The sequence below is a fragment of the Pseudochaenichthys georgianus genome, chromosome 5, assembly GCF_902827115.2.
Source record: "Pseudochaenichthys georgianus chromosome 5, fPseGeo1.2, whole genome shotgun sequence".
NCBI classification, from domain to species: domain Eukaryota; kingdom Metazoa; phylum Chordata; class Actinopteri; order Perciformes; family Channichthyidae; genus Pseudochaenichthys; species Pseudochaenichthys georgianus.
The window spans coordinates 13,902,391-13,925,745 of record NC_047507.1 but is presented as its reverse complement, the minus strand read 5'-3'; the positions used below and the strand labels follow the sequence as shown (position 1 = coordinate 13,925,745).

General features: G+C 40.3%; 2 protein-coding genes across 5 annotated transcripts in view; both read right to left on the bottom strand.

Annotated features, from left to right (window-relative positions):
• The window catches only part of tfeb (transcription factor EB), a 34,277-nt gene extending 23,663 nt beyond the window's left edge, over positions 1–10,614 (bottom strand). For 3 of the 4 annotated variants that reach the window (XM_034082516.2, XM_071203107.1, XM_034082518.2), the window contains exon 1: positions 10,330–10,566. The gene's annotated coding sequence lies outside the window, so the exon portion shown is untranslated. Of the gene's footprint in view, positions 1–10,329 lie in introns of all 4 variants that reach the window. The other variant, XM_034082517.1, reaches the window with a different exon arrangement.
• An 813-nt stretch (positions 10,615–11,427) lies between these two features.
• On the bottom strand, positions 11,428–23,077 carry tmem183a (transmembrane protein 183A). Its single transcript, XM_034083668.2, has 8 exons — positions 22,890–23,077; positions 22,430–22,519; positions 16,241–16,411; positions 15,998–16,157; positions 15,582–15,762; positions 13,582–13,662; positions 13,303–13,458; positions 11,428–12,952 (listed from the first exon to the last, which is right to left on the bottom strand). The coding sequence occupies exons 1-8, from the start codon at positions 22,951–22,953 to the stop codon at positions 12,767–12,769; spliced, it is 1,089 nt and encodes a 362-aa protein (XP_033939559.1). The 5' UTR covers positions 22,954–23,077; the 3' UTR covers positions 11,428–12,766.
• Positions 23,078–23,355: the final 278 nt, after the last annotated feature.

The following is a 23,355-nucleotide window of genomic DNA, read 5'->3' as shown; positions in this document are numbered from 1 at the left end:
CTTATCATGTGTCATAATGCAAAAGCACACTGACTTCTACTGTTGGGCCAAACACTGTAAAACTGCAAAGCCATCGCCACTACGTCACAGTTGGCTAACTAAACCAGAACAAGGTGCCCAGCTAAAAAAAATGTACTTGCAAATCAATCTGCCTCGGGTTGGGTTGGCACACATGAAGGCCAAATGCAGAGCGTATGTGCAGCTGCTTGTTAGATGGATCGTTCGTGTGCAATCACTTAATAAAACTCTTCCATCACTATATCTAACCCAAGTATAAGATCCCTTCTAATTAGTTCCCTACCATCTAAACTCCCCTACACCATCCTGGATCTCTGAATGCAGGAACACAAACACTGGTATCAAAGTGCCACTCAGCTGGTTGTGCCTATCACAACAGAGGAGAACACTGACCAGCATGGTTCAGCAGCACCCGGCTCACAAGCTTTCCTTGTTTATACACAAAGCATTCAGAAGCGGGCCAGCTCCAGTTCTCATAGTGGCCGCAGTGTATTTACGGTGTTATTTTGGTCCAGGGGTAGGACTCCCCCCGGGCCCTCGTCTTATTGGTTGAAAAAGATGCGTTCCTGTGGCGTCAGGCCAATTATAAGGCATATGTGTAGGAGGGGAGATCATCGACCAAGACAGCCTTGTACTCTTTTGACAATGGCTTACCAAGACTCAAACACACACATACGTCCACAATCCACATGCACATTGCACACACACACACACTTCACCCAACACCCTCTTCAACTTGTCTGTAGGACACGTTTTCCTCAATTGACTCCCTATGGCTGCAAAGAGGTTGCACACAAACATAGACAGTTGTTGGGCGACTGTGATGATATGACTTAGTGAGGTTTAATCCAGCTGTGCTAAGGACAAACAGCAGCGTCGATATACCAAACACCTACAGTAAGAGTTCCTAAAGTTGCAGGAAAATTGTTCTACAATTTATATTATATTATACAGTATGTTTACCAAAAATGTTGTCTGTATAATAATTATACATATTGCAAATCATTTTATACACATTATCCTCTATATCAAACATATATATGTGCACCTTTTTAAAAGTTATTTAAGCTAAATCAACCCTTGGCCGTAAAATGACTATTAAACTTTCCTAAGTGCATCATGATATGACCTTAGGTGACCTCAAGTTGTGTGCTTGAGAATAAAGCCTGCTTCTGATTACATCAATCATAAACAAATACATTAACCTAAATATATAAACCATTTTTACATAAATCAAAATAAATATGTTATTTTTTCAAATGAGTTGGATCTTCTCATTGCATATGTTTTTATTAAACTTTGCATATATGTGTAGTTGATTAAACAAAACAAAAACACAAAAGTATCAAAAGGCTGCTGTGGCCGGATGCTTCAATCATAATGCACTGAGCCATTCGGTGTTTCTTTTTAGATAACATTAGTTCTATGTCATTAATACTGAGTAAACAAATGTGAGAATATATGTGTGTTTGCGTGCAATAGAGAGAAAGTAGAGCAATAACCAGCCAACCAGAAGTACAGCATTTCTGTTTTTGCATGAGTGAGAGTCGCCATGTGTGAAACGGAATGAAAGGCATTCGGGAGATAAGGTACACATCCACACAAAAATGTATTTCACTACGGCCGCCACACACCATAACCTGTTCTTAACTAAGCACACTCCTCGTCCCTCTTTCTGTCTCTGTCCTGTTTTCATTCTCAACTGGTAGGCAAGTTGAAAACTAATTACCATCAGTATGAAGAATGCGAATGTCTTTTAGCCCTTCAGACCTTTGAGTAGAAGCAAGTGAGAAAGAACTGCGCAGAGAGCGAGAGAGAGAGCGAGAGAGAGAGAGAGGAAATAAACAAGAAAACAAGAAAACAAAACAAAACAAGAAAACATGGCTGCCAAAAGAGGAGCGATCATGCCAACAATGTGTAGGAACTCACACAATGCCCAACTTTTTAACCTGTACGGAAACAATTCTTCCCAAAACTCAAACATAAGCATCCTCAATTATTTAAAAATGAAAAACTAAAACTACTTCTCGGGGAACATAAAGAGAGCTGCATTGTGGCAGGACAGTTTGTCTCTGCCTGCCACAGTATGAGGGAACCGGAATGAGCAGATACACCAGGTCTCACATCTTATATATCTTAAGTATATATATCATATTCTATTTTATATTAATGTATTATATGAATGAAATTAATCTGCATTCCTTGTTCTTTGAAGTTTGTTTATAACTGTTTATTTGTGTATAGATGTTACAACTATACAGAGCTTTGGCAATACTGTATGTAAATATGGTCATGCTAATAAAGCTATTGAATTGAATTGAGAGAGAGGGAGGCAAGAAGGTAAGAAACAATTGAAAACACGTGAAGCAAGAGTTCGAGGAGAGGTCAAGTGGACGTGTATCAATAAGATAAGTTTACAGGATACCTTCCTCTGTGATGTGTGTGTCTTTTTGTGTGATTGTGTGTCAGATCAGCATCCATTACTTGTCCTCTGACCAAATATGGGGCCATTTTTTGATTAAGCAGCGCAGACAAAGGAATGCTGTGTCTCTATACACAGACACACACATACAACCTTATACAGTAGATCACTACATTTCCTCCGAGAGGATTCTTCCACGGACTACAGCTAACACTAACAGAGAGGAGGAAGAGATTATCCAATAAATATGTCAATAGACTCGGGCAGGGGACAGTGCTGCTACTGAAGTTGCTTTGCATTTCAGCCCTTTAAAAATAAAGACGGCGCCAGCTATGGATTTTAGAAGGAGCATCCATTAAGTTCCTCAGCTATGCAGTTATATCACACCGGTTTATATAAGAGATCTCCACTAAGACCGCTTGAATCCTGAACTTATAATGTTACGATTGATCAATTAGTCACCTCTGGAAATAACTTATCTGAGCAAGATCACCAAATGAGTCATGCCACTTAATTCAAGAAGTATTACAACAGCACTAGTTGATTTTGAAAGTGCAAAAGTTCCTCTTTTTATACACAAAGACTTTATTGAAATGAATACCTGTTTAAATCACATGAATTCAAAGTAGAAAACAATATGGATTCTGGATTATTGACTAGATCCTGGGACGCTGCAGAGGGACCCTCAAATATGTCCTATTTCATCTTAAAACAAAAACAAGTGACAGAAATGTGATTCTTAAAAATAAGAATAATCTACAAGCTTTGGAGATATTGTGAAAGGTTGACAAATTGAAAATCCTGGCAGCTCAGTTAAGGCACAAAAATATGCATATTTCTAAATTCACCAGTGTGAACTAAAGGTAGAGGCATGTCGAGAGACTGGATTCAAGAGAGTAAATATTGTAGTCAGACTTAAAAAGGCCACAGCGAAGGTCTGATCTCCAGTTACCTTCAGCAAACAAACAGCTTCAGGATTAACTACATCCTGTAACATTAAGGGAACTTGGTGGTATAAGGCTTATGAGTCATAGGAAGGAGCCAACATTTTAAGAATCTTGTAAATGAATATTTAATTGCAAAATCAAAGACAAGTTTCATCAGCATAAATGGAAGAAAACACTGTCCTTTTGAATTATCATCAGGAAACACTTGTGACCTTCAATATGCCCAAGCTAGCTACTAGCAATGTGAAGTAGAACAATGGTCCATCTTAAAGGTAGGGTAGGTAATTCACTTCAGATACACTTTGTATTATATTCCATGGAATGCTCTTAACATCCCGATAGCAATGAATACATGAAATGCTTTGACAATAAATACAAAAAAAAAACATACAAAAATGTCATCTGTGGAAGCCGTAGCGATGTAAAAAGCACGACCAATTATCTGAGCCGGCCTGGCTAAAGTAACTGGCCTACCTGCCTGTCAGCCTTCCATCTGTGCACAAATTTATCTCGTGCCCCCATTGGTCATGTGCACGTTCGTGTGTGTTGGAGGAGGGGCTCTGTAAGGAAGTCTGAAGGAAGGGGCAGATTTTTTTCGGCTGCATACTTTCAAATTCCAGCGCACTCAAGCTGGTTTCTCCATTCTTACCTACCCTTTAACTGAATAGCTTGATGTTATAACAGGTACAAAACAAGTCTGAATATGCAACCAAAGACATCACATAGTCATGACATGAGTCATCAGTGGGTTTCTTTTAAATATCAACATATTAAACCAGACGAGATGTATCAATACTGAAATGTAATGTTGAAACAACCTTTCTGTTTTTATTCCCATTAGTCTACAACCACTGGAAAGAATACTAGGAATAAGCATAATGGGAAACCTGTTTGAGGAGCCCAGGGGGCATATTATTGAGGGAGCGCAGAGTTCATACAAGAGTGAGAGGCAGTGTTCAGTCGAACAACAGCAATGCCGACTGTTGAAAATACAAATCCTGTGGTTTGGGCGGTATTAAAAGCAGACAAAGAAATCAATCTTAAAATCTTCAACGCTGTATTGAGCCTTGAAAACACATTTTCCTGAAGCAAATCAGAATTATCTTAGGATATTCCACAAACCACAGGAACACTATCTTAAAAAGATGTGAAACTGCAAGTGAAGAGTGAGATTATTATATATATTATATTTGGTTTATATATGCTTATTTCGAAGAAAATCTTTTAAAAGGCAATTACAATACAATTTGAAAGCTTTGTTACACTATAGTCATACTTTCAACTTTAAGTGTGTTAATGTGGGAACAGTCGGGTCTTAAAAACATAGCTGAGATGATGAACATCTTTATACAGAGATAGCTATGAAATCACTGTGGGCCCCTGTTAGAGCTAAAGTTCCACAAAGCTACAACTGCCCACTGCGAGCTTCACCCCTGCAGTTCACACTAACAAGCAAATTGTCCAGCTGCACACAACAGGCCAGCTGCAGTTTGTTCACACAGATGCAGCAGACGCCATTCTTCAACAGAAAAGCGAGACTGCGTAAGACCCTCACTACTGTCTGTCAGTCAAAAGAGGATATGAAACAGTGGAGTGGAGATAAGATGAGGAAGTGGAGTCACACACTCAGCAGATGCCCCACCCACGCTCACATCTGATAAATCATGGGTCATGTTGTCATAATAACACATGCTAATTGTCCATCCTGTGGTTCAAAAGGTCTGAGCTTAAAAACGTATTCACTTTCAGTAATTCCTTAGGTCTTTTTTATTTTTCAGAGAAAACCAAAACACCATAAAGACACTTCCCCTATTCTTCTTTTCCTGCTCCAGACACAAAGTGGTGAAAACATTGTCCGGGTCACGGGAGATCTGTCCATAGGGCGTATGGAGGAAGCTGCATTTACACACACACCTGATGCTATATCCATTGCGCCTCCTCAGTGCGCCTGTGTGTGTCCCACTGCCTTTGTTTACCTGAAGAGAATGAAACCCATCTCCAACACTTTCAAGCGGGCTGAGTCCAATGAAGCTGAAAATATAACACGGACACAAGCACACTTTTCCATACACACAGGATGTAAAGCTTGTGCTTACGTGTGCATTTGTGGGACAAGATTGTTCACCTTCAAACACAGAAAGGTTACACAAGCTATGGAAAAGTTATGCACAAATCCAACCAGTAGTTTGGTTACGGCCCGTCCACACAGTGGCGTGCGTTGTCGCTTGCCGGCGGGCATGTCTGAAGCTAGACCAACAACCAATCACCTGAATCTCCCGCCCCGGACACACAAGCAGCAGTTTGATTGGCTAGAGCTTGGACTGGCATATGATTCGATTGGCTGACGCTTCCGTTGAAGCTTCAAAAGTTGAACATTGCTCAACTTTTACGCTTCGCTCCCACAATGCAGTTCGGCGAAGCGTGACGTCGCCCCATTCAAAGTGAATGGGCTGAAGCGTTGAAGCTTTAACGCACGCCGCTGTGTGGACGGGCCGTTATTCCAATATTTTAGATGGACAAAACGGTCCCCTCTGCGGACGGTTGTATTGCTTGAAACTGGACTCTCTTTTCCTTGCTTGTAATCTGAGCAGGTTGCTACTGTTCTTTTGGAGAGAGTGTGATTAGTCTGCCAGGCATCACTGCTGCTCAACATAGTGGCTGGTCACCTCTGACCTTGCTAACAATGACCTCACCGCTCAGTGTGTTAACTAACCCCTGACCCTTCGTACTTTGTGTGCACTCAATAACCCTAACGACTCCTCTATATGCATGTGTCCCATTTTCCCCTGTTTCTATTCTGTTCACATGCTTGTGTTGGCAAAGAGGGAGAGAGTGAGCAGGTAAATGTCTCAACAGCTACACAGACACCCTGCTTTATCATTTGTTCTCAACACAACTGGTTTTGACGTCCAACGTTTGTTTTATAAAGATGTTCTGATACTGTGTTGCAGGCAGCTTTTATTGTAAGTTATCTTCTGTGATCTTTTTAACAAGATTTTAGTTTAGAGGCATTCTTAAGAATATTATATAATTACCCCAAGAGGCACATGATAGAATAACGAGGATATAGTTAACTTGTTAATTGTTTTATTGATATGAAGCAGCACTACATTAGTGTCACAATAGAGTAGATTTATCTTTTTTACACAACGGAAATGTTTTCATTCATTCATGGATTCGCTGAAACGAGGAGAGGCTGCTAAAGGAGGTGAAAAGGAGAGACAGAGACAACCAAACAAAGATAGCTTGAGAAAGTTATTTTATCTGTCCAGGAGAACGATAATTCCAGTTTAAACCATGGGACTACATAACTGCTGAACTTCATTTTTATGTGGAACAAAATACACTCCGGTACTATGGCTTTAACTCACACCAACAACTCATTCACTCAGTGTCTGTGTGTGTTTATATTCATGAATGTTAATATGCATTTACTGTGGTTGCCTGAGCCAAATAAACTACTCTCATGCATCAAAAAACACATTATTTCCTGAGACCTGCAGCTGAACATGCCCCCATGCAGGGGCGCCGTATGGGGGTGAAAAGTTAGGACGATTCTAAGGGCCCGTGACTGACAGGGGCCCAAACTATTTTAGAACATTAAGAAAAAAAAATGTAAGTAACCAATTTGATATCTTTTCATGGGGCCCAAAATCCCTGGCGGCGCCCCTGACCCCATGCATGTGGATACCCATCTGTGTCTCCGTTACAGTGAACAACAAAGTGCTGGAAGTTCTTGTTTCCTTCAGTGTCACTATCTGTTTTGCTTTTATATCGAAACACATTAAGGAAAATGCACATGCCACCAATAAACTATATTTGTGAGTGTGGTTGACCTCAGTGATCCAGCGCAACTTCCCTGAAACACTTATTTTCCTAGAATCACCTGAAAGCAGAATTTAAAGGAACACCTTACTGTACCTAACAGGCATATTTCTACTAAGTCATTAAAAGGATTATTAATTGCTGATTGTTTGATTCGTGCCCTTTTTTTAAATGGTTATTGTGTGGTTTTCCATGGCTTCAGTTCCTTCAAAGCCCTATTTAACAATCTATGTCATAAATAATCATATACATAGTTTAATGGGATTGCTGTGCTCGAGATGTTCTATTTTGGGTATCTCACTTTATGAGCTGTCATCATAGCATCTCCTAACACAACATGGTCTCTAGATTAGCGCTCTCGCTAAAAGCTAAAGGGACATTTCTTAAGAAGTAAAAACAAAAGTACTCAAGTCATGAATATAAGTAGAAACTTAACAGTTAGAAACTATATTCAGACCTATTGAGGCTGTTCTGCTCTGACCATGATTTGGTTCCGTTAAGAGCTTAAGATGATCACAGAGGCCGATCGGAGAGGTCAGGGTGAAGTGTCAAACACTTGGTTGGTATGATTTAGATGGTACACATATCTAGAGCAGTGGTCCTTTTAAAGCCCAAGATCCCCGACCTTGGCCTTGGTGAAAGGCGATATCTACCTATTGCAGAATTGAGTGAAAAAGACGGCCCAGACAGTGCTTCCAATTACAGGCCTTTTATGCATCTGAATTACATCAAATCATTTGGTGCAACTTCCAATTTGATTAAACCAAGAACACAACATAACTAACATGTCAAAAAGGATAAATATATATATTTATATCATACCTATCATTTTAAGTTTCACATTCCTTCATTACAATCCTAAATATAAATGTATGTAGCTTATTTTCCATTTGTTAGAGTGAATGTATATTATTTTGTTGACAGCAACAACAACAAAGAAAAAAACACCATCTTGCAGTGAGCAGATAACATAAAGTGCCATTTTAACCAGGGACGTGCACAGGTACGGACTAATGTTGCCCGGGCTATGGCCCGTTTGGCCTTTTTGGCTGACCTGCCCCTCTGGAGAGAGCGAGAGTTTGTTTTTCTTTTTTCTGTTGTGGCCGAATCAACATGATAAGCCCACAATTAGTATTGTAGCGTCTCGCTGCGGGAAACACACTTTGTCAGCGCTGTCATCTGCCGATGCGTTAAGACCACCTCAGTGTCGGATTTTGGAAACTTGATTTTGAGTTGTCTCATGGGCATGGCAGTTAGGGTATAAGGGACAAACCAGGGGACTTTGTAGGATTTCTGCCATGTCTCTACTTTAGTTTGACCTTCGCTGTTATTAAGTTATGGAATACTAAATAAATAAGTAATTAGATACCTTACCGTTACAACGCTCATAAAGAATGTTAAGAATAATGCGTATTGAACTGGACTGCACAGCAGTTACAATGGTCTGGCAAACTACATTAGAACAGAATTGTCCCCATTTTGTCTTTAATAGTTAGCCTACTAACATTAGATATTTTAATGATATGGACCGCAAAACAAAAAATGTCCCTGGTCGCCCTAGCTTATTTTGTTATGAGATGATAATGTGAATTACTCTTCAAATTAGTTAATGTAAAAATCGTTTGGTTTCTTTTACATCAAAAACAAGTTAACATTTTCAAAAAGGTCTTGTGTTTTTTTCCGGGGGGAGGCCCTTTTTCCAGTTTAGAGCAATTGCCCCTCCAAATGTCTGTGCACGTCCCTGATTTTAACTGTGAGGCTTATCCACTGAAGCTGCATGCAGGTGCAACATTTAACACCTGCAAACGGGGTGGTGGATGATAGGCTTACATCTAAAAACGTTATTAAAATAAAAAACATTATTTTTGAACTTTTATTTTTTTTGTTACTCTTGTTTTTTTAACGGTGCGCGTTCTACCCGCATCACACTGGTTGTTGACCACTGAGACAGGCAATCGGACCTACAGACTTCCGACAGACGATGGAGGGGTTCAAGTTAGACCGTGGTAAATCTTCATATTTATATTTATCATGGGAGGTCATTATATATTGTAAGCGAGGGAAAAACACATAATATTGAGTTGGATTAATACACGTCACACTTTAATGCAGCAACTTTTGCTGAAATGGTTTGTCCATATTCTACAATAAAACGAGTAAGGTTCCTTTTAAAATAACAGCTAAACTCCCGGTATATGTAATGTAAAACATTAAAACTGGAATAAAACTTTGACATTGCATTACTGGAAAGCATCAGGCTAAATACATAATTCACTCTGCATGCAGGCACACTACAAATAAACACACAGTATGTAAATTATGCTGCAGAGGGGATGAAGGGAGCATAAATAGTCAGTGCTGCCTCCATTATTTTTATGTTTGCACCATGCAGGACTTTAAAGCAAATCACTTGAATACGCAGCAGAGTATGTCTGTACAGTTTACAGTCACAGCTTATACATAGAATCATACCCCGGGGCTGAGGTGTTGTTACTGATACCGGCTGGCCACTGCTTATAAATGGCAAGAGCTTTCTACTGATGACAGTATAAAGGGGAAAGTGGTGCATTAGTGTCTAACCTAGTGGGTCCAAAAGTGGTAGCAGTGTCCTCTTCCAAAAAGGCTAACAGCTAAATGTGAATGTGTGCTATTCTCATACTATTATGTGAGTTACTTTGTGCAATTCTTCATTTTTTTGTATTTTAAATAAACTTTTGAATGTCCAACAATTATTCAATTTGGATTCATAATAACATAACCATGACCTGTAAGCAAAGACTTGACGAATGATGCACTTTGATTTGTGATGCTCTGTTAAGTTTAAGGACAGTAGCTGTCAGCATGTTGCTAGCGTTACACGTCTAGTCTACAAAGCCTGAAGTGTTGTTTAACTATTTGTGTGATGATTTAGCAGAAAGACAGTGATGCCTTCAATTGCCTAAGGACTTACATTAGATCATTTTCATTTTAAACTAAATTATTCTCGATAGGCTATCGCTCTATTTTGCATTTCAATCTGGAAATACGCAATTTGAATTAATGCTCGCCGGGGTTTCTAGAGTTAGTAGTGTATTTGCAGAAGCTATTTTTCAGTTGTGGTGGTAAAATATCACTTACCAGCTCTGAAGGTCAGACAGACCGAAGTAAAGAAGTCAGGTTCACCAAAAGTGCGTGCCCACTTCTCTCATGCGCTCTGACAATACCGAACCCGGCCGCGACTATCGGGAGAGAAACACGTGTTAAAGAGGACAAGAAGCTCCTAAGAGTTTCAAGTTTCTATGTATTTCCACTGACTGCTACGGCGTGTACCACCCACCACCACTGGCACTTCGGAGGCTAATTTGTTTTCGTTTTGTCCGTCGAGATGTTGTCATAACTCAAAGCGTCTGCGGTCACCTGTGCCACCACCAATGGCAAAGCGCAGACGGGATTGTGGGAAATGTAGTTTTTCCTCATATCTTCGACAGTGGTATTTCGAGGCGATGACGTTGTGCCTGTTGACTGCAGAGTTTTATGAGGTCCTCTAACTTTAGCTGGAGTTCCAAGAACAACTCGGACGGAGACAACTTTATTGTTTTTAAACCGCCTGCAATTGAGACGCTTCTTTCAGTGATATTGTTTCATATTTATGACGCATTTTAGTTTAATTCCCGTTTCAGTGTGATGTGTCAGTGTTAGGATGCAGGGATGTGATGGAAACCATTTAAAATACATTAGTATCTCTTCAAATTCTTAAGTGTTCAACAATTTAGTGGAAACTGTCTTATTGACAGTATCTTTGTTTATTTGAGGCTAATTTGTTTATTATGTTAAACCTCTTAATAGGTCCCATATTCTGTTGATCCATGTCCAACTCCAAAACTCACATTTCTGTCTGTTTTATATATCCAGCATGTTGACAGGAGGCATGAGTTTATTTGTGGAGTTGTAAATACCATCTTGACGTCCCACAGCTGTAGTTCAGGAAATGTGCAGTCCAGGTTTCTGTATAAAGTGCTGTTTTGTTTCTGAAGGAAATATAGCATGTTACAGTGCAAGTACAATAATATTCTTAGAGCAATGTGAAGGAGAGCCTTATTTCATTCAGTTAATGTTAGAGCACACCGGTAGTACCCAATAGGACAACAAGAGGGAAGCAGATTCTAAAAAGAAATTGAATGTTTAGTTAATCAACATTTCCTAAAACATATGACTGAATGCATTTTGAATGGGCAGTTTGAGTTTTTATTTCAGTGTAGTTTATTTATCAATGCAACTCATGATAAAACAAACAACTGCTGCTAATCAGAACATTCAGCTATCTTGATTTTGTTTCCATCAGTGTGAAATGTTTGTGGTTAATTTTATATGTTTTCATGCACAAATAGATGCAAATCAATCCAGGTTAAATAGCTTCCACTATGCCTGATCCATGGATAGATGAATATAAAGGATAGCTCTCTCCCAATACAATTCAAGAATGTGATTGGTATGATTCAACTCGCATACAAGACTCATAAGACAGACCACTTCAAACTATTTGAGAACGTGATTCTACAAGAGACAGTACATGGCTCATAGTCAGCAAGATATTTTACAAGCCAAAAAACACAAGAAATCAAACATTGCCCAGATCAGGAGATAAGTAGATGACGACATCAGAGGTAAATCATCTCTTTGTCCCCTTGTGTGAAATGCAGTGTCATTAATATTTACATAATACTAAGTGTGGCTGCCTTTAATTACATACATCAACAAAACACATGATCTTAAAAGAATACAACTTTCTTGCTGCAACTTTGCCAAAATGCAAAATAAAGATGTTGTAAGCATAACAAAAGGGAGGGCAGAACAAATGTTTGAACCCATTCATTCACTTGTTAAAAATAAAACTTGTGTGACACATGTAGATTCAATATGCAACATGTTCTCGAATGTAAAATAACACCAGATTTTGAGTTTTTGAATGCAACCGGGAGCTCAAATGTACATGTTCCTCTGGCATATCTGTAGGGCTGGGCAATAAATCAATATGTATCATCTATCAAATACCACTGTGATCATGTCACAGTTAATTTTGAGATAACAATGCAAAGCAATTTGACGAATGAGAAACTACTACTAATCTTTTGTAATTGTTCTTTATAAATTGTCGAGAGTACTGCCAATGTTCCTCTGTGGAGGTGGCAGATTTGTTTTGTATGCATAACAAGCCCTAATATTATTAAGAGTAATGTTCACAGTGGACAATTCTGCAGGACATGATTTACATCTGGGATAAATGATGATGTTTAAATAACACTAAACGCTGGGTGTGGAGGTTGCCGTGGTGGATAGGCATGTAACAACGTTTGATTTCGAAAATGGGAGTGGGGTTTCCATCCCATCTATGGCCATCAAATGTTGACTTTCTTTAACAACAATTTTATCGATTAAAAAATGTTGATGATGGAAATGTTGATGGGGATAGTAAATTCCAAAAGAGGTAAATAAACCTAATCCCTGGTTCAGCAGTCAGGCTGAGATATCTGAAGACTTCTCATTGAATTGACGTCCTGCCAGAAGGGCATGGCTCCTATATAAAGGCTGAGGAGGGGTACTGTGGGTGCCACCACTCCATGATCTTTACACTCTGTACGGGATCCAACACCACCTGGGTGCCGCCTTGATCCCCCCTCTTCTTCCCCCACCGGAGCGGAGAGTCCTGGAACAGCAGGCGGACACGGTGGTGGCGCATGTCTGTGCTAACGTTGATTGTGAACTACAAGAAGAGAAACAAACAAGTTTGGATTTGAAGAGGAGATAAGAATACCTGGTACACCAGCCATTATCCAAAACGGTATTATATCCTTTGTGCGGAAGATAATATAGGCCAAAGCAGATTAATTTGGCAAAAATAAAAATACAGTTGAAAGCATAACATGACAAATAGGGGAAGATATTCTGAATGTTTTGAAGGAGATTTACCCATGTCTGTCTGTCTTTATCCATTCTGATCTTTTATGTGGCCTCAATAAACCGATAAACTCTGATAGTCTCAGTCATAAACATTATGTCCTAATCCTTAGGCCTCATACATTTTTTTTTAAAAATCATATTTGAGTTACTCACGAGGGATAGCGACATGCCCATGACCACAGGGGTGAAGATGAAGTTGAGGGTGGTGACCTGAAGCATGTAGCAGTCAGAGTCTGGGTTCAGGTGGACATCTTCGTATTGTCTTGGCAGACACAAGGACTTGGCACAACCATTCTTACTGTGTCCCTGCTGCGAGGGAGATGATCACAGAAAGACACGAAAATAAACATGACAGCAGAAACAACGACTGACTATGTAAAAGGTTATCAAAACAAAAAGAAGTTAATTTGGTTTTTGAAATGTTTTTCTTACATGCTTAAGAAACTTGAAGTTGAACTCCCATAATGCCTCGGGCCGGGTCCCTGAAACCTTTCTGACCCAGGACAGTAAACACTGCAACAGGGAACATTAAGCATATAAGATCAACATTTGCACAGTGAGAGGAATAAAAATGAAATATCGAGACATAATGTATACATATAAATAATTTAGGTTCTATAATACCTGGCTTTAGCCTAAGGCCCCGGCCACACAAGGACGATAACGGTCGTATCTGCTACAGTTCACTATCAGATAGATAGACGATAGCGATAACGGGTCCCAAGGTGGTTAGATCTGCAAAGAAAACGCTCTGGGGGGGCAAACGGCTCCGTGTTTACGCCAATACGATCATTTCCTTGAAAATGTTGAAGCAATAGCCCCGCCTCTCCTGCTCAGAGATCAGCTGCTGGGCTGTCAGAAGAGGGGGAGGAAAAGAGAGGCTCCGTTTTTTTAATTCTTATATTATTATTATAATATGGAGTCGTTATCTAGACCCTCCAGAAAAACGCGGGAAAAAAATCCTTGATTATGCGATTAAACATGCAGGGTTTTTATGTAATTTTATGCGGTGAAATTGCGGAAAGTTGCGAAATATGCTAAATATGTTTTGGGAAATATTGGGCTGTCTTATTTATTCTCTCTCACACACAACCTGCCACTAACGTTAAACCCCTTTACTATTCAATTAAACACATTCAATGTTTATTTATTGTAAAAGCAATTGGGCTATTTTAATCACACACACACACACACACTTCTCCGCCTCATTCTGTTTTCATTTACTCGTTCGTTATCTGACCAGCTTCAATCTTGTAGGCTTCTCACCTCGTTTCTTGTTGCCCTCGAAAGGGTTTTGGAGGTCGATGCCTCGGTGGACGTGAGTTGTTTGGCTTTCTTGTCCGCAGCAGCAGAAAGCATTTTCGAATGTTTGAATGAATCAAAGTGGGTCGTCACCGTCGAATTTCTCTTATGCTCCAACACAGTTGCACGGGGTGCAGAATAGTTTCCCCCCACTTTTGTGCAAGACATCGGGGTACTGCTTTGCCCGGTCTTTAGCAGAAATGTTCGTCGGTAAATGAGATGGATTAGATTTTTTCATCTTGGTGTTTTCTCTCTCGTGTGAGTTCCACACGTTCACTCTACGGTGTTGTTTACCTTCTGTGATGTGCGAGCTGATGACGTTGCGTCATCATCATCACTACTTCACGTCAAGAGGAGTTAACTTTTTTTCCCTCAACTTTGTGTGGCAAAATGCGGGGATTATGCGGCCTTTTGATAAATATGCGGCCTTTCAAAAATCTGCGCCATTTTGCGGTAAATTCTGCGATCGCAGAATCGCGTTTTTCTGGAGGGTCTAGTTATCAATTTGTTTTAAAGCTCAATAAATAACAAAGAAGACCTTTGACCGGCACTTTTCTAATTTTGTCCGGAAGATTTCAACTTTAACGGACATGTTGACCAGCGGAAAAAAATCTAACTGAAACTCTGCCGCGCGGTTCCCTCGTTCCTTGGAAGAGGCGGAGAGGTGGGTGTTTTTCATCTGCTGGTGGACTACCGGAGAGATATACAGCAGGAGCACACGCTTGCCTCGGGGAGGGAGAAAAAGAGCCATAGCGCCCACAGCAGAGAATAAACAGAAGGGCAACCATGCGTGGGAAGTGTTCTTCGCTGCTTTTGTGGCAGGAGTACAGCGCCACTTACAGGCCCGGCATATGTACTACAGCGTCTCCAGCGCTTTCGAGCGGTCTCGTGTGAACGGACACGTTTCTGGTGCCTATTGCGTGTGGACGGAAGACTTTTTTGATATCGATTTCAGTCCATTTGCGTTATCGTCCTCGTGTGGCTCCAGCCTAACATGGGTGGTCGTGGATAGCCTGGTTGGCCATGAGCAATTTCCATGAAAAAGTCGGATCTATTAATTACAAGCACTAACAATACTTTAGCTCCATGTCTGTATAGTAAAGTGACTGATTGCAAATAAACTAATTTACCTTGGAGTTAAACAAGGTTGTGGGCGTGGATTCTGGCAGGGAAGGAAGTTTTGAGACACGCAAGCTGAACGGCTCATAGAAATGGAAAAGGGAGCGAATCACACGTGCACGTAAAGAGCCCATCCTGTCAATACAGTCAGGCTGGAGACGTAACGGCAGGTCAGTATTAATCTTGTAGTGCCTGGAGATGGAAGGTGAAAGGGAGAGAAAATATGTTAATTAAACAAAGTGTCAGTTTACTCGATTTCTTCTGCTAACTTATTTTTACCACATTCAAAAATGTATCTTGTCAACATGTCATTTAATACTAAAAAATGTGTAAATGAAAGCCTGGAGGTTTTTTTGGTTCACTATAAAGTAACCTGTACACAAATATTGGCTGGTGTCCACTGACTTGATCAATAAAACCACCTCACCTTCTGTAAATCCTGGTCCAAAAAGCTCCAGTGCAAGTGACAGTCCAGGCATTCTTGCAGATCAGAGCGAATCTGCACACATCCTCAGGCCGAATGTAGGAGGCAAGCATTAACCAAATATCCACTGGATACTGCCCGCCATCACCGCTCTCACTGCTTTCTGTGAAAAAAATAAGCATGTAAACCTTTGGTCCTGCATTTTCATCTCATACATTTTCTCAGTAAACTTTAAACAAATAATACCCTTTCTCCTCTTGTTTTTCTTTTTGCTGGCATCTTTAGTTTCGTTTTCTTCATCTTCTTCGGGATCGAGGTCATCACTGCTGTCCAAAGCGTTGGCTGCGACACTCACTGAAGACGAGAGGACCTCCTCTACAGCACCATGAGATGCTTCCAGGCCGCACAGTAATTTTACTGAAACACGGAAAAACGCACTTAAATGATCTGTCCAGGCATTTATTTAGCTAAAAATGTGATATTTAGACAACAAGCAAACATTTCCAGCATCACAAATGTAAGTTATATAGGGCGCTTGAAAACATTTGTAGGTGCTAGCTGAAAAATGAGGTGCTGTGTTGCCAGATCTTGCAAGTCTGTGTTGCTGAGATCAGAAAATGTTGTCTCAAGCAAAGTACATTTTTTTCCAGATGTGTCGTCTGAAGAATGTAATTTGGGGGAAAGTCCGGAAGATATGTGGCTTGCGGAAATAGGTGAACTATTTAATCTGGTGACTATGTGGCGAAAGGATCGGTCCTAATCATACAGTCTATATGTTTTCCCGTTCACTTCTCCCAAAATATTTAATGGATTGTAACCTGTCGCTAGTCATTTAAAAACCCCCCATCCCAACGAGGAGGGGCGAAACCCACGTGACACAGATACAGGATATTAGGCTTGTTTGAGATGAGCAAGACCGACGCAGACCTGTGCAATTGCGATCGCCGTCTTGCTAGTGCGTTGCATGATGGTTAGTCATTTTGTCCGACTTGGGCTGCATTTCAGGTCGGTTAAATGGAATCCTTGCGTCCTTCACTTGCGTCCTTTTCCTACGTTTGGTCCCTCCCACCAGGGAAGCATGGAGGGACGCAAGGAAACCACGAGAAGCAGGGAAATGAGTTTAAGAGCAATGGGACGTCCTTTCCTCCGGAGCGTCACGTGAAGCGGCGTCCGTTTGTGATGACGCCACACAGCTGTTCGTCTGACAGCAGCTCTATCCCCGTTGTGTTCACAAACACCCCCGCCTCTGTTAGTACACATTTACTGACAAACATTTGTATCATCTGTTGTAGACCCAAATACATTAAATTAAATAAGAACTCATTCTCAAAAAGATAAACGCCATTCTTAAAATGTATAAACGAACAATAGTTAGATTAATATTGATTAGAGTGCACAATATAAATAAAAATAATTCAGAGAAGAAAAAGAGATATATTATCTATCAAAACCCAGTTAGATTAACATTAACTGCACACTTTGTTTGTTTGTGTGGATATGTAGCAAATTAACATTTTAAATAGTACTTAATGACTGACTGAATGGAAATGACAATAAATGAAAATGTAACCAATAAATGAATACAATTATTTTTGACCACTTTGTTGTTCAGATATAATCACATATTTGTAACTAAATGATACATTAATTGAAACAAAACACAGTAAACTCAGGGTTGCCAACTTTGGGTACCTGGCTGGAGTGAGATTTTGATATCATGGGTTTAATTACACATATGCGCACTAAATGACTGCTATTGTGTCAGCAGCGGGACCTTAGCATATATATACACAATATATACAAATACAAAATATTGGACACAGACTATAAAGGGCACAAAGTTTCATTCACTAATGAAAGTCAAACACATGTTTGTTTCCACTGTTTTATTGTGTGCCTGTCGCGATAAGCAATTAATTGACTTATTGTAGGATAAATAAAAATGAACTCGATAAATTGCCATTTACATGAGGATGTGACTAGCAGTTTGAAAGGATGTACTTGAATTATTATTATTATTATATATTATCATTATGTCAGGGGTCTAAAATGGTCATACAACGGTGCCGACAATATTATCGTTTATCGCAATAATTTCCGGGAAAATGTATCCAACAAAATTAATTATCATGAGATGCCTATACATGAAACACACACACAAACAAATCTACAGACTTACTCCAAACTGCCAAATATTTTAATTAACACACTCATATAGTCTTTGACTCTATTTTGGCCTAGTAGAACAATAAGCAGCAGACTTTTACTTTTTTATAATTTCTACTGGATCTTAGATCTGCGCATGCGCTATACGGGTCAGGGATTGACCAATGGGACGCTACTCAAGATGGCGCTGACAAATTAACGAGGAAATGAAAATAACCGACTTGAGATGCAGCCTTGCTCTGGAGGCTCGACTAAATGAGACGTTGAACTCTCGCGGGACAAATACGCCGGGCAGCCTTGAGAGCGAGGCGGAGCAGTTTCTCTCCACGAGCTGCAGAAGCGAAATGCTTGATGGGAAACGACTCCCTGGTATCTCAAGCTGAGCGCTCATTGGTGGTTTGTTCCCCGTGCTGGTGATGAAACTCTCCATTGGCTGGCAAAAGTTTGTTGTTGTTTTGTGTCAGTTTTACGTCGCTACTTCCATTCACATTTTTCATCATTGTCCCAAAATGTTTATCATCATGAAATTAATATCTATATATGTTATACTATACTTGCACTGCTTACCGTTTTCATACTTTATATATCTTAGCATATTCATACACACTGTTAATACTGTTCATACTGCTCATAGGCTACTGTGTATATCTAGTGTATTCATACCCCTCACTGTTTATTCATCATTCAATTAATTCTATATTTTATTCTGTAGATTGTGTACATTACTTTTCACTTTACTGCTTTTTGCACTCCTGGTTAGAAGCTAAACTGCATTTCGTTGTCTCAGTACCTGTAATATGTGCAATAACAATAAAGTTGAATCTAATCTTGAGCAGGAACAAATGTATTTACTTAGTACATATCTGACATTAATGATTAAACACATTAGTGCATTCTTTATAAATGCAAACCGAGTCAAGCCGACTCCGATATGTCCGACTTCAGGCGAGAATTTTGAGAACTCCCCCGGCTGCAATCGGCTATTCTCGTCTACTTTCGAGGCGAGCCGCAGCTCATATCCAGGGCCGTCGCTCCCTACAGGCCGATCATGCAGGCTGCATGGGGCCTCACATTGCGCAGGGGGCCTCGGCTTATGAGCTCGGCTTGTGCTGCACACAAAAAGTGTGCAACACAAAAAAGTAATATATTACATATTACATATTACTTTAAAAAAAAGTAATATATCACACTACTTCGTTACTCTCTACATAAAGTAACTCGTTACTTTACTCGTTACTTTACTCGCAGGGCCGGCCCGCCCCTCCCTGCAGGCAGATCACGCAGACTGCTAAAGTTTCAAATGTTCTCTTTAGTTCAGTTTCCATTGTCGCATAAGACTGATCCAGATAGCTCCTGAATGTTTTCCTATCTGACCATGGCTGTCCTCTGTCTCCTGCTATCTGTATATTTTGTGCAGTCTATCTCTGCTCACGCTGTTGCGTCGGCGTGTTCTCCTGCGTGTTGGCCATGTGTTGCACTCATGCGTTGCACTGGAACCAGACTGCAGCACACCGCAAAGACTTCAGCCGAGCACGTACGAACTGCGCATACGTGAGTGGCAATAACTCTCCTTACCAGCAGGCGGCGGTAGTGTGTATTCGTCATTCAAAACAGGCAACAACCGGAAGACAGAGAAGAAGAACAGACTACGTGATATAAACAAACAAATAGCTGTGCGTTAGCTTCACCTTAGCATGTGTTCTTTGAAGGTGTTTGTTGAGGTTTGATGATGACTGATTTTAGAAAGTAACGAAGTAACGCGTGTCGGGGCAATGTTAGTAACTGTAGTGTGATTACTGAATTATAAAAGTAGCACGTTACACTACTCCGTTACCGACAAAAGTAATATTGTTACTTTGTAACGCATTACACCCAACTCTGTTCACGACATGAAGAAGGTAGTCTCTGCATAGCATACAGGCTAATGGAGATGCAGTTATTTCCAGCATTATTTATTTAACATTCATTCAAGTATGTTATGCCTTTTATCTGCTAATGTATAGGAGGAAGAGTGATAAACTGTCTGTCTAGTTGGCTTACATAACAGTTCAAGTTTACAGCCTAAAAAACATGGAGCATTTTCTCCCCTTTTATGTCAATTTGCACATTTCATGGTGATGCTCAGCCTCTCCCCTTAACTCCTAACAGTCATCATCATGTCAACCACAACACAGAGAAATACTGATAGAAATGTGTGTGTAGTTGTTGATACATTGCTGACAGAGGGAACTACATTTGAATACAGATTTAAGAAATATCAGTTTTTGAGCATGTAATAAGCATGTTTTGTCTTGACTATATTACAACTATATTATAATAAAATATAGTATTTATATTATTGAATTGATTATGATTATTAGTAGAAGTAGTTTATTTGCATTAATTATATTTTAATCTTTTTGAGGCTAGTATTTGGCAGGAAATGCAGACGTATTCACCTGTAGAGGCATACATGCACATTTACCATTTACCTCACTGTATAAAAAAGTAACTGTGTTAATAATAATAATAATAATAATAAACAGGAATTATATATTTGCAAAGTAGCCTACTTTGTTTCCAAAAAAAAATAAGTTCACTCCTGTCGGTGGGGGGGGGGGGCCTCATCTATTGTCGCTTGAGGTTGTCCAGGGATGGCCCTGCTCATCTCAAACAAGCCTATAGACAGGGGTGCACATCACTTTTTTAGTGAGTTACTCAGATGAGTACCAGGAGACAGCGTTTGGTACTCACCCCACACGAAGCGTGGTCCTCCTCAGTGTCTCCTTCACTGTCCTCTATTTACACTTCTTGCATGCTAGATGATGATGATGAAGATGCACCTCCCTGTCTCTTTTTAAGCCTCCGATTTGCTTTCTCCAAAATGTGTTGCCATAACTGTGAAGTACTTGCATTTCATGAGGCCAAGTTGGAGGATCAAATACTAAGACATCACATGACTTGAAGTCATATCTGATTTCAGATGTGGGAAGTTACTAAGTACACTTCTTCAAGTACTCTACTTAAGTACAATTTTGAGATATTTGTACTTTACTTGACTTTGATCTAATTTGTAAAATTAGCTGCACCTTTACCAGCTTTGAGAACACTTTAATGATCAATCATTACAAAACATATCATATATATTATTCTGAAATGGACCAATCTGCACAACGACTACTTTTACTTTTGGTACTTTAACTATATTTTGATGATAATACTTTTCTAATTTTACTTGAGTAATATTTTGAGTGCAGGACTTTTATTGTAACAGAGTAACACTCTGGTACTTCTACTTTTACTCAAGTACAATATCTGAGTACTTCTTCCACCTCTGTCTGATTTCAAACTCTTCCATACCACCCTGAGGAAGTTTGCAACTGTGTGTTTTACTCCACTTTGTTGTAAATAAAACTGCAGCAGCTTGACCACTGAGCGTGAACGTTGTGATCAGCTGATTTTGTGCAGTTCTCCAGTGTGTGCGCGGGGCACAGAATGTGCACAGGGGAGTCTCCCACTGCAGCCAGTTGACGGACTTTTGGCACAATTCTGTTGTTCATACCGACGTTAACCCTGTCTGTGCACACGGCGACCAACTCTGTCGTCCGGTGATCTAAGCCTCTGCCTCCTGTAAGCTTCACAGGTCCGTCGGTTATGTCCTGCGCGGCTCGGCCGGCACCCAGTTTAGTCAGTCACAGAAAGTCTGAAGAGTTTTTGCAGGGAGCGAAACGGCAACGTAGCTGCTTAATGTCTTTGTTTTTTTTTACATGTCTCGTAGTTTACTCCATTGACTGTTGACAAGAAACACGTGTAGACGAAATATGTGTTTTGTTTAGATGTTTTGAGGTACGCAAAGGCGCGTAGTGACACAAGTGACGTTACGCAATTCAGATTTTATCAAGCCACACTTATTTTTTTACTTCGGCTGTGAGTGTGTGTGCTCAGGATGAGTTTTGCTTGTTCTAGCTGTATCGCTAAGCCTGCTCCTGCAGCAGCCCGCTCCTGCAGCAGCCCGCAGCAATGTGTGTGTCTGTGTGTGTGCGAGCAGCAACGAGCCTGTCAGCTTCTCGACCAATCAGAGCACACTAAGCTCACAGGGAGGGGGGGCAGGAGCTCGAACAAGCCGTTTAGGACAGAGTGAATACGCATACTTTACAGAGATAATGTATGAGAAACCAATGTGAGTTTGGAAAATTGCACAGTATAAATCTATTTTAGTATACCTCAACAATGGAATTATGATCAGTAGAAATGGCCTTGACATGGGACCTTTAATGCACATCAGCTTACCTTCTTTTTCAACTGCATTTGCAACAGCCTTTTTCAGCCTCCCTGACTTCACAACGGCTGGGTCGGCATCAGCATAATCAGCAACGGTCACTAGCAAGAACACAATTATTTCCTTATGATTATACTGTTAAAAGTGATATGTATTGATAAAATGACATGACCACTGCAGACCGTAGCATGACCACTAGTGGCGGTAAATTAGGTAACAGCCATAGGCAACAGCCCACCTGTCATACGAGTTACATGTACAGTTATATTCCTTTCGGCCCTTGCTAATAACCTTACTGGAAAAGAAACACTGAAGTTGATCTTGGCAAGTCCTCGTATTTAACTATAATGCATTTAACACTGAACACATACTTACAACTCGATTATGTAAACAGAAGAAGGAAGCCGGCCGGGGAGTGCTAACAGTGGGCGGGCTAAAGTTAGCTTGCTTGCTAATGAAAAAGTAACCTACCTGATTCCGAACAAACGTCCCCTGCCTTACATTTCAGCCGTTTTCTGTTCCCTTTCTTGGGCATATCGACACAAATGATCTGTGGACGCTTAACGGGCCTGCTGGTTCTGCCATGTCGCTATGGCAAGCCGGGGTAGAAAGAAAGAAAGAAAAATGAGAGAGAAATTGAAAAATGTTCCGCCAGGATCTTCAGCCATCATGGAATGACGTGACGCTACAAATAACGCGAGATTATCGTTGACGTTTTCTCGATCTCCTGCTTTACTGCCACCAGCTGGTCATTGCAAGCATTACACGGACTTCTCGTGACCAACCGTTTAGAAAAGAGGGGTAAATCCAAGGATTTCACTGTGTTAAAAAAAAGTGGTGGGGGCATTTCTCCAGATTTAACGTCAGCATAGCAGAAGACAAAATATGTCCCACTCCTGTGGGTGTTGAACCAAGAGCACCTGCATGAAAAACCAAT

Bases quoted from the DNA above. Each gene is read 5' to 3' on its own strand.
- tmem183a (XM_034083668.2), bottom strand. From the start codon at position 22,953: ATGCCCAAGAAAGGGAACAGAAAACGGCTGAAATGTAAGGCAGGGGAC. The intron at 16,412-22,429 runs GTAAGCTGATGT...TCCGTGTTTCAG, and splicing joins AAATGCAGTTGAAAAAGAAG to TAAAATTACTGTGCGGCCTG. The intron at 13,459-13,581 runs GTAAGAAAAACA...TCTCCCTCGCAG, and splicing joins ACTTCAAGTTTCTTAAGCAT to CAGGGACACAGTAAGAATGG.